The sequence below is a fragment of the Budorcas taxicolor genome, chromosome 15 (genome assembly GCF_023091745.1).
Source record: "Budorcas taxicolor isolate Tak-1 chromosome 15, Takin1.1, whole genome shotgun sequence".
Classification (NCBI taxonomy): Eukaryota; Metazoa; Chordata; class Mammalia; order Artiodactyla; family Bovidae; genus Budorcas; species Budorcas taxicolor.
Genome location: NC_068924.1, coordinates 42,269,106 through 42,281,379, shown reverse-complemented (window position 1 = coordinate 42,281,379; position 12,274 = coordinate 42,269,106). Strand labels below are relative to the sequence as shown.

Below are 12,274 nucleotides of genomic sequence, written 5' to 3'. Positions count from 1 at the left end.
TAGGTTCTTTATCTCAAGTCATAACATGTTTCCATGTTGTATAATATAAGAGACTTCATAATTATTTCAATCATTGGATAATTTTCCAAATTGTTGGATATTTTGGTTTATCAACTATGTAAAATTTCAGTCACATTTTCAAGTTTTTTAACGTTTTTTTGCTTTAAAAGTTACATACAATTCAAAACATTTATTATAATCCAGATATACTTACCAAGACATTTGAACATTTATATTCCTGAGTATAGTTCCTTGTGCTATACGGCAGGTTTTTTTTTGTTGTTACCTATTTTTTAAACTTTTAATTGAAGTATACTAAATTGATTTACAATGGCGTGTTATATAAATTAAAAAAAAAACTTCTAATACATAAAAAACAGTGTATTTTTCAGGACAACTAGATTCTTTTCTATTTCCCATCTACAGTTAGGTAGGTATACTTACCTTAAGAGGCTTCCCTGGTGGCTCAGACATTAAATAATCTGCCTGCAATGCGGGAGACCCAGGTTTGATCCTTGGAGAAGGGAATGGCAACCCAATAGCATTCTTACTTGAAGAATTCCAGAGAGAGAGGAGTCTGGCAGGCTATAGTCCATGGGGTCACAAAGAGTTGGACATGACTGACAGAATAACACTTTCATACTTATCTTATAAAGCAGGAGTTATCAACCATAGTGTTGAGACACACTGTCATATTATAAGGAATTTGTCACCAAGATATTAAAGTATATGAATTAAAAATGGTAAATAAAGCCAATTTCAGATTATTTGGAATAAGTCACTCTCACTTATGGGTTTCCTGTGTTGGGTTCCTTTTGTTGGGAGAAAAAGGTGTGGAGCTGTAGCTAGGCAGCACTGTGCTGGCCAGACTGAGGCATACATCAAACAGACATGCACCCCCATCTACAGACGGAGCTCAACAAAAAACGTGAAAGGAATACACGAAAATCCGAATAATTAACGTGCCATAAATTTTGTTTGGGATTATGGAATTATGCTTTTTAAATATAATATTGTATTGATGAAAGAGAGAAGGGAGGGAAGAGAGGAGGAAGGGTCTTACGTGGCCAGTCTTTCTTGCTTGTATATGCCTGATCAGAGAGCTTATCTGAAGACTGATGTGCAGAGGGAATGGTAGAGATGTGCATTCAGGAGACAAACCTTGGGGAGTGACTCAGATTGTAAGTGGTGTGCTTAAGTGTGAGAAGTCTGTGCTCTGGGAAGGACACTGGTGCCAAGGAGGCTGTGCAGGCCTCCCTGGGCTACTGTTGAAAAGCATCCCAATTATTTTCTGGACGTAAGATTACCTGCTGCATCAGAAGACACGTGTGCATATTTAAAAACTGAGCATTACCCAGCAGTTTCATTCTACCCTAAAGCCTGGAGACTAAGTGACGACAGCAGTCCAGGCAGCGGGAGAAGTGCCAGCTAGATTGCCACAGAGGAGCTGACGCAGGCTCTAGCATCCTTTGGACCAAGCCTGAGGGATCCTGCTTGCAGCCTCCATTCTTCAGTTCAACTGAAGGTCTGCCTAGATTGTCCAGTGCTCACTGCAGCCCTGGACTAAACTTGAGAGGATTTCTTAATTAACAAATGCTTTTTATTTCCCACACACCTGTCAGTAATGATGAAATTTATTTTGTAATGTGTGAATTGCAAAACATTAAATCCAGAAGAATTAATGTTGCTTTTGGAGACAGAGACTGTCTTTACAATTTAGAGGACTTGAGCACAGTGAAGCTCTTTAGCATAATAATTGAAAAGTAAGAATAAAGTTGATTAGCAGCTAATTAATATTTTACATTTTCTGACATGTCTTAGAGGACATGTGTCTCTCTATATAGCCTTGAGAAATCTTAAAAAAAAGTATCCTAAGAAGTACAACCTCGGCCTTCCCTTGCTTCCATATGCAGTGCCATACTCCTCTTTCCACTCGTCCTCCTTCCTATAGCTTTATCAATAGGTTTACGAAGAACAGAAACATCTGTTTTGCCATGGGCACAGATTCTGGAAGCTGAACTGAGAGAGTGGAAAACCACAGCCTGAATAGCCTTCTTTCTTCTTTTTTTAAATGTATATTCCCTAACAGTCTTGATGTTTATGCTGATTTTCAAAATGACTATGTACCACAACTTCTTTACCCATTAACAATGAAGAATATAATAATGGAATATTACTCAGCCACTAAAAGGAACAAAATTGGGTCATTTGTAGTGATGTGGATGTACCTAGAATCTGTCATACAGAGCGAAGTAAGTCAGAAAGAGTAAAATATTGTATATTAATACATATATATATCCATCTAGAAAATGTTTCTGATGAACCTGTTTGCAGGACAGGAAGAGAGACACAGGCATAGAGAATGGGCTTGTGGACACAGCGGGGAAGGAGGAGGAGGATGAGTTGAGAGAGTAGGATCGACATATATACACTACCATGTGAAAAACAGATAGCTAGCGGGAAGCTGTGTATAATGGGGAGATCAGCATGGTGCTCTATGACGACCTAGAGGGCTGGAGGGAGGCTCAAGAGGGAAAGAATATATATATATACTTATATCTGATTCATGGTGTTGTACAGCAGAAACTAACTCAACATTGTAAAGCAACTACCCTCCAATTAAAAATATCCTATGATAAACCATAATGGAAAAGAATATTAAAAAAAGAATGTATATATGTGTGTGCTGAGCTTAGTGGCTCAGTCATGTCCGACCCTTTATGACCCTGTGGACTGTAGCCCGCCAGGCTCCACCGTCCATGGGGCTTCTCCAGGCAATAATACTGGAGTGGGTTGCCATGCCCTTCAGGGGATCCTCCCAACCTAGGGATCGAACTGGGTCTCCTGCATTGCAGGTGGATTCTTTACCATCTGAGCCACCAGGGAAGCCCCAAGCAATTATCCTCCAATTAAAAAAAAGTATCCTATGATAAACCATAATGGAAAAGAATATTAAAAAAAGAATGTATACAATATGAGTAACCAAATTACTTTGCTGTAAAATAGGAATTAACAACATTGTAATCAACTATACTTCAATAAAAGAAAAAAGAAAATGATTATGAATAAGCACTTTTTTCAAGGGTGATAAATATGCATATGTGTGTATGCATACGTATCTCCTTCTACATAAGTACAAGCAGACAAACATATGCAAACATATTCATAAGCTAAATTTTTTGAGACTGATTATTAACTCCAGGTTAAGAATCCAAGCTGAAAAAAAAAATTCTAGGAAAATTGGTTTATGAAATAAGTTTTAGAACCTGCCTTCCTGTATCCATGAAGTTTCTAAGTGAGAAAAAGAAATCTTACCCTTAGCTGTGACTTCTCACCAAATATATAAAGGGCTGCTTGACGTTTCAAGAGCTGATTTTGCAGGTAAGTGCTGTTACTGAAGGAGGTCGAGTGATCCTTGCCTGCCAGCCGGGCGCCAACATCAATGAAGGATGTTGGAGAGCTGATCAGGCGAGTGCTAGAGCGAAGACTTGCCCAAACACCTTCACAAAAGTCAAAACAGTTGAGTGAGATAATCTGATGTGAGAATGCCACTGGATAGGGAAAAAGATGCATGCTCTGCAGGTACGGTTTTAGAGGTAATAGCAAATTAATTAATCTAAGTAATCACATATCATATTGGTCATCTGCATCATATAAGCATTATCCAACATAGCATTTCCAAAAATCATTTGGCTCAGAGGAACTTAAGAAATCACCCAAGTCAATTCTATTTTTGCATACTGATGTGAATTCAGTATTTATAAATACATACTGAGATCATAATTAGAGTGCACTGACTCTAGGAAAGGAAAAAATGTGGGCAGGAGGCAATAATGAAGCCTGGGGAAGAGAAAACGGGAGTAAATTCCTCATGGCTTCAGGAAAGAAGGAAGGAACATTCTTCTGCTTTAGTCAGTTTAATAAGAAATCCATATTAAGAAGTAAATCAGAACTTTACTAAACCCACTAAAATTTGAGGCTGGATTTAGAATTAATATTTGCACATCATGCCAAAATGATGTAATTTTATCAGTAAAGATTATGTTTTTATCTTTCTCCCCCCAGTATCCAGGAGAAACGGTGAAAAGTTATACATTTAGTAATGCACATTTCACTCTTAGGAGGCTTTATTTAAGAGGGACAGTCAGAAGCAGATGTCTTCTAAGGGAAGGATGAAGCTAAGCTACTAGGAAGAATCTCTTAAGTTGACCTTAATTATATTAATTAGAAAAATCAAGCATTTTATATGCAAGTTAAACTATCAAATATTAAATATTTAAACACAAAGGCATATAATACATCTTGAAAATGCCCATAGACTGTGGTGTCAGGCTGGTGATGGATCACAGGGGTATGTAACACTGCTACTGCTTCCCTAAAGAGCTTTCTTTAGATTTGGAAAGGCTCTTTGAGAAGCTTTAATCTTTGACAAATATTAAATCAAGCCATGTTCCTAGGTGACCAGAAGTTACCATGATAATGTCATATCTGTTTCTCTCTTTATAAGCATCTATAGGGTCAGAAGACCAGTTCTCAAGAAAAGGTTTTGTAATTTCTGCTTAATACGGATGAATCTATTATAACCTATGGAGTTTCTTAGATACTATGGCAAGTGTTAATTTTTTTGTAAATGAAGTCACAGAGGAAATTCAGAATGTGGATGAGAATAAAGAATACAATTTGACAAACGAATGTGAAAAAAGTCACTTGTAACACATATGCCTTCATATGAAGATGGTTAAAAACAGTGATACATCAGGACAAATAATACAGTACCTTGATTATGGACTCTTCCCTTAGCTGAAGATTTGGGATTGGACTGAGTAAAACATTTATCTCTGTACCCATGCACTGGTAGGTAAGATTAAAGAAGGAAGGAGGAATGAAATGTACATAGCAGCAGACATCAGAGCAAATTGCATAAGAGAAGAACAGGTTAATTTTAAAAATTAAATTAACAATAGGGAAAATGTAAATATAATAAAAGCAGAAGATTTGATTAACAAGTAAAAAGCTTATTTGATTAACAAACAGTCACACAAAAAAGATGAACTGTCTGTTAAATGAAATTTCAGCACTTGTTTATAAATATTATAAGCACAATGAAATGGACAGCACAGCAAAGAGTGCCACTAAAAAATTATACCAAATGGAATAAGCTTTTAGAGTTTGTCGTTTGGTGACAAACAAATTTTTATAATAAAATTAAGGAATTTGGGGAGGGGGTGAATGTTAGGAATACATTGGTCCTGGGTACTTAATGAGGCTAACTGATTTGCAAATACGATTTGCTATATGACACATTTATTCTTTGAGCAAGGGCATCATATCAGGAATGAAGCTCTACCAACCATTTGGAATAACAAAGGGCATGTATTTGCAGTAGAGCAGTAAGCATTGCCACACTATCTTCTTTTTTCTCTTTTCACTTGGAAATTCCATTTATTTTCCATAAGCCGATAGTTATGCACAGCAAAAATTTATGATCCTGTGACAATACCCAATGCCACAAAAAATATAGCTTGTGATGGCTGACGTAATGACTTCTCCTAAAATCCCTACTTGCACCAAAATGATAGGTAGTATCAAAGATAATACTTTTGTAATTTGAGTAATTTTTTTTTTTTCTGACAGAAAGTGCTTTGTGACTGTGGCAAACTTTACCTGGTAGTAACAAACATGGTGAGAAGTAAGTCACAGTTACATTCTTTCCTGAGCAAAAGAACTGCTCAAGTCACTTAAGGAAAAGGATTCTGTTCTTATTAAGGATTGAAAACATTAATGGCAGGATAATTAAGCTATCTATTTCAAAACTGCATAAATATGACATAATTTGATAAAAGAAAAATCATCAGACATGATTTTTCATTTCTGCCTCACTCCTTTGGAAACAGGAAACGAAGGGCACTGACGGTTTCAGTAGCCAAAAGAAGTCAGAAAGCTCAGGGCTGCAGAGGTGCTGGCCGATGGTACACAGAAAATGCTACTACAAGACAGAACGAAAAGCTTTTGAAAAAGGCACAAGGCCTCCTGTGTGGGAGCCAACTAGTCTCCTTTCTGTCAAGGTTCTGAGCTTTCGTACTGAAATACAGATCAGTAAATGCTTGCTTACAGTGACGCCTGAGTGGTTGGTTCCCTGATTTTGAGATATTGTTCTCTAAATATATCATTTTCTTACGCTAGTCCGTCAGCCTAGAATGACCTCTCCCATTTCTTTACCTGACAAACTCCTTATTCCTTAAGATCCAGGAACAATGTAAACTCTGAAAACCATTCCTGACTGTCCCTAGAGTTGTAGAGAGCTCTATTTGAACTCTGATCCCATAGCACACTGATTATTTGCACATCTTATTCTACTTGATTGTGTGTTCCAAAGGGCAGAGACCTAATCACATTTAGTCTTTGTTGTTGCTGGCTGTGCCATGCGTCTTGTGGGACATTAGTTCCCCAATCAGGGATTGAACCTGGGCTCTCAGCAGTGAAAGCACAGAGTCCCAGCCACTGGACTGTCAGGGATTTCCCCACAAATAGTCTTATCTCCATGCTGAGAGCCTGAAATGTAGGTACTGCAAACATTTGTTGATTATTTTCTTTTTGAAAATTGATACATGTGAAACTGTTGTGGTTTTCTACTATATCCTGAACTCAGTTATTTGCCCTGAAAGAATAAAAAGGGTATTAAATTTTAAAATAATTAAGTACTTTCTCAAACAGAGCCTCATTAATGAAAAACTGCCAAGTATTTATCACTGAGCAGAAAACCAGCAATGAGAAAACAGCCTGTACTGATATGGGGCCAACACAGGACTTAAACAACTGTAATTCCATCTGGCAATCATGTTACCCAAAGGTATGACACTACTTCATTGGTGGTGAGGTCTACTTATTTTCCTAAGTGATTCTCAGGTGTCAAATATGTGTCCTGAGCATGCTAACACCAACCTGGAGGTGTGTGTTTCCAAACTGCAGAGTCCTCCTTAGTGGTTTGTGAAATGATTTTAGAAGGTCAAACTGTATTTTTAAAGAAGTGAAACAGATTAGAACAGAAAAAAGCTATGTGCACTGCTTGTGGTATATGGATGAATACTGTTTTGCGAAACTTTCATTAGAGTCTATATACATTTTGCATACATATACAAAGATATAAAATATGTTTCTTACTGTATGTATACATATATCTGTAAGTCGTGATCAAAAAAATTGGAAAGTTATTGGTCTAGGCCTAAAGCACATTTCCTTTATCTGCCTGCCTTTGGCCAGTGAAGAGCAACCAGACTTACGGCAATTTACATTCAAATATAGACTTCCCTCCCATTTCAGTGGAGTATTAAGCAACGATAATGACAATAACTTCAATAATAATAATGGAACTGACATTCGCTGAGCTCCTATTAATAATGAGCCAGTTACTAAGTTAAGCGCTTAACATATATTTCATTCTTTCCTTATAACCACTTGAAAGCTAAAATACTATTTATTATCTCCATTTTACAGATGAGGACACTGAAAATGAAGAGGTTTCCTAAGTTGCTTACTATCATACACGAAGTGGTAAGACTCCAGTTTGAGTCTGAATATAACTGAACCAAACTCTTAGTGTCTTGTTACCTAAGCAACCATGTGGCCCTGGATCTGTCCAGAAGGGTCTGGATAAAGGGTTGCTTCAGGGAAGAAGTCATCTAGTTCATCCCACCCATGGGAATGCAGTGTTGTTCAGAGCGTGAGTTTCCTGAGCAATGGTATTCTCTCTACTCTGTTCAGAACAAAGCAAGGAAAGAAGGAAAAGAGATGCTAGGGTTGGATGTAGGGACAGCGCACTATATTTATCAGAGTAACCTTATGCCTAGCAAAATGCATGACGTATAAGTTATATTCAGGGAATGCTGCACTGAAATGGACTGAACTAATCTTAGTCCCAGTTCTGCTCTTATTTGCTAAGTGATCTTGGCTAGGTCATGTCATCTCTCAAAGTCTCTTGAAACACCTGTCCTGAAGGTTATTTTAAGGATAAAATAACACTGCTAGGGAACTTAAAGCGCTATGGAAATGTAAAGGAGGAAAAAATTTAAAAATTTTCCTCCGTGTGGCTACTTCTCAAATACATCCAGCTATTTCATTTTTATATTTAAGAGGTGGATTTTCTCATGGCATTTTTCTACACAAGATAATTTATCCAAGTTGCAAATATCTGCATTTTGCTCATAGGGCACAAAACCTACTGTCATTTTAAATGAAAAGCAATGTTATCTATTCACATCTTCATCTTTTCTTAACTGCTTCTTGCAGTTAAGAAGCAAAAAGGTTGCTTCTCCCGTCTTAGGAAGTCTTCAACATGCATGTTCAATGCTAAGTGATCACCCTGACTGCAAAAGGGTGAAGGAGGGTAGGTAAGAGGCACAGTGGAGAGAGCATAAGAAGGAAAGCAGGAACTAAGAGTCTATGACAATGAAAAGGGATGGAAAAACAGTGAAAATAGAATAGAAAAAAGGAGAAGGTTGGTAGGGAGATTTCAAGATAGGGGGCTCTTTCCACACAGGGTAAATGAGGAACTGCTGGTGAAGTGGTACCTAGCTCTCTGGAAAAATCAAGACTCTATACTTGAGGATGGGAACAAGGAAATGAACTAATGGCGAGGCATGCCCTGGCCAATCTGAGTGTGGGTCTACCTGCCATATTCATGTTAACAGAGAATCTTCTGAGATTTCCCAAGCTTGCCCCAGTCCTTTCCTGCTGCTCTACATGAGGAGGGATGATGCTGTCAGTGCTTTTGAACTGTGGTGTTGGAGAAGACTCTTGGGAGTTCCTTGGACTGCAAGGAAATCTGCATACAGATTTCTAAGAGGCAGGTCAGGTGGTCTGGTATTCCCATCTCTCTCAGAATTTTCCACAGTTTATTGTGATCCACACAGTCAAAGGCTTTGGCATAGTCAATAAAGCAGAAATAGATGTTTTTCTGGAACTCTCTTGCTTTTTCTATGATCCAGTGGATGTTGGCAATTTGATCTCTGGTTCCTCTGCCTTTTCTAAAACCAGCTTGAACATCTGGAATTTCACGGTTCACGTATTGCTGAAGCCATCCTAACCCTAGCACCTCAGAAAATGTGACCTCATTTAGAAACAGGGTCACTGCAGACGTAATTAGTTAGGATGAGGTCACACTTCAGTGGGGTGGGCCCCTAATTCAGTGTGATTGGTATCCTTATAAAAGGGGAAATTTGGAGACAGGTACCCAGGGATGTCATGTAAAGATGAAGGCAGAGATATGGCTGATGCTTCTACAAGCTAAGGGATGCCAAAGATTGCCAGCAAACCATCAGAAGCTAGGGGAAAGGCACAGAACAGATTATTCCTCATGGCCCTCGGAAGAAGCCAAACCTGATAACATCTTGACTCTGAACACGTAGCTTTCAGACAATAGTTGTTGAAGCCACACAGTGTGGCATTTTGTTACAGTAGCCCAAGCAAACTAATACAATTATGTTAAGGCCTGATTAGGAAGATAACTGAAGAAGGGTGGAAGCTCTTAGGAAACTCTGCAATCACAAAGTTTTGATGAAGAAGGAAAAAAAAGTATCTGAAGAATCAGTATGATTGCCAGGAGATGTGCATAGTAATCTTGGTTTTCAAAAGGGAAACAAGTGAATTTTGTAAAATAGAGTCTTTATGTCGATCCTGAACTATTGTCTCTTATTCCTCAACCTGGCACTTCCGAGAACAAGAGTAAAAATAACAGGCATTGGAGGCACAGCCTTCGAGTGTGGGCTCACATCGCCCTAGCTGTTGATGCTTCTGTGCTCAGCCTTTCTACCCTGCATACTTGAAGCATCCTGGAATGCTGCCAGGGCCGAGTCACCATTTAGACATGCTCCACGATCCCCTCCCCATCCAGTGCTCCCAAACTCATCAGTATGTAAGATTTCAGCAATTATTATACCTCTTGTTCCATGAGGCTAAACTCATCTGTCACCATGCTAGTAATACATTTGATCATTCATTTAGAAAAGGGTGATTAAAAACAAATTTAATCATTAGTTGATTTAAAGTATCACTATCTAGAAAAAAATTTTCTGCTTTTAAGGTTGTATCAGGGCTCAGTTATAAAATCAGTCTTACTAACCTCCTCGAGCAAAGCTATTGGATGGGTTTACATCCAAATGTCCTGGCACTACCTGCTTAAGCACAGTGGACATTCTTGAAGTCCTCCTTTCAGTCCCTAAAGTCAGCCAAAAAGAAGAACAAAAACCATGTCGTTGGGGTTAACATTACTCAAATGACAAAAAGTTATCTTTATGTGTAGCATGTCTAATTGCTGCCAAACATTGTACTTTTTAAGTACCGAAAGCTTAATAGAGATAACAAGGCTCTGTTACTATTTCCTCAGAGATACACACATCTGTAAGATTATAGAGAGTTAGGTTTGGCAAGTGCAATCAGAGAATTGAATGATAAATGAAGCAAGGCATGCCTGGTGTTACTTTACAAGAAAAGCCACTTTCTGCTTATGTTGAGCTAATTCAAATAGCTGATTAAGCCAAGGAGACCAGCTTCTCAAGTCACATGCTCCTGTGTCTAACACATTAGGGTTACCTCTACATGAACCCTTTGGGGTTCCATCACATGATAACTGAAACAGAATATTAGTACAAGTCTTAATGGCTTCATCCAAATCTAGTGAAAACAAACTGTACTGAAAATCATAAAAGGCCACAGAAATTTCAGGAATTTCAAACTTATACCTGATGATTTTAATAAATATACATTCACTAAACATGTTCAACTTACATAGTCAACTCTAATACTGATATTTTAAACTTTGTGTAAAACAGATTTCAGGAAAAAAAACTCACATGACTTTGTATTTCCTACCACCTCTCCTACTACTCTTTTTAAAAGGAAATAACTGAATCTCTAAATTTGGTTACTATTTACTAGAAATTTATAGTGGTACCCTGATAAAAGCTAAAGTTACAGCACCATAAGGTAAAATATTAAGGGGTCACGTTGACGGAACAATGCAAATAACTAAAGAGGCTAACCCTAGGAATGAATATGACCTTTCACAGCTGTCAAAAAGAAATGCATTATATCAAGTCTTACCTGGAGACAGAGCAAGTGCTGGCCTGACAGTAAGAGGGTTATTGCCACTGAGTTTCTGATGGACAGAAACTGCACTCAGTAATGCTTGCAAGTACTTTTCTTGTTCTATGCTACTGGAAGATTCTAAAGAGGAGGTAGGAGCTATAAAAGGAAAAGATATTAAGTAAAACCATCTCTATATTAATAAAACAGGCTCGCTCTATATACATATGCTTATTCCTTCTAGATATGGTCTTCAAGTTACCACACCCAAATATAGAAACCAGCCCCACTTAAAACTCCAAACTTAAATAGCTAATCCTCTGATGATAATGGATGGTTTCACTACATCTACTTCCAGATTGCCTCATCATCCTCCCTGAAAGAGCCCAGGCCTGGAAAGCCAGCACACAGTTGTCCTCTCAAGTACAGGTATAGTTTTTCACTATCCAACCAGCTCAAAATAAAGATTCACAGAAGACAACATTTCCTTGATGACCCATGCTTCTGTTCGGGAGCAGAGGTGGAGTGGGTTCCCTCAGCATCCCAGAATGAGCAGAAGTGAGACTTCCCAATACCAGTAACTGTATTCCAGTTCTGTCACACTGGCCTAACAGGGGACATAAACTTGTAGAGGGTTGTTGTGGGAAGAGTGGAGGAAGATGAGGACATAGGAGCAGCTACTGCTCAATCCCCTGGTCCTTCGAAAACAGGACCAAAAAGTATGCGCAGATGGAAACAACAGTGAGAGCAATTCTGGTTGGAGGGAGTCTGAGCCTGGCTTGCGTGGAATGAAACATAATCACTGAAAATGGCCCAGGTACTCTAAAGTGGTATTGGGAGGGGACTGACCAGAAGAACAATAGATAATAACAAATTGTCATGACTAGGAACATGACTAGCAAATAAATAATTAGCATTACTATCTTATATTTTATCAACTTTAAGGTGCCATCATATTTTATAAACTCTAAAATGCCATTAATTATAAGATGTACTACTATTTTATTTAATGAGAATTTAAAAACTGCCATTTAAGGCAAGACACAATTCTTTCTGATCACATGAACTGTAAGTCACATTCCCATTTCAAAGATATTTAAATGTGAGTAAATGTGAGTTCAAAAAGTGTGGAAAACAATAAATTTAGAGAAAAATCAGAAATGAGTGGAATAAGACAATTTCAAGTTTTCCAACT

At 38.0% G+C, this 12,274-nt stretch overlaps 1 protein-coding gene across 1 annotated transcript in view; it reads right to left on the bottom strand.

Moving 5' to 3' along the window:
- SBF2 (SET binding factor 2) overlaps window positions 1-12,274 on the bottom strand; it is a 505,755-nt gene that overhangs the window by 38,428 nt on the left and 455,053 nt on the right. The window contains exons 28-29 of the mRNA XM_052653316.1: window positions 11,098-11,238; window positions 3,316-3,500 (exon numbers count right to left, since the gene is read on the bottom strand). Of these exons, the coding sequence (XP_052509276.1) occupies window positions 3,316-3,500; window positions 11,098-11,238 (326 nt within the window). The remainder of the gene's footprint in view (window positions 1-3,315; window positions 3,501-11,097; window positions 11,239-12,274) is intronic.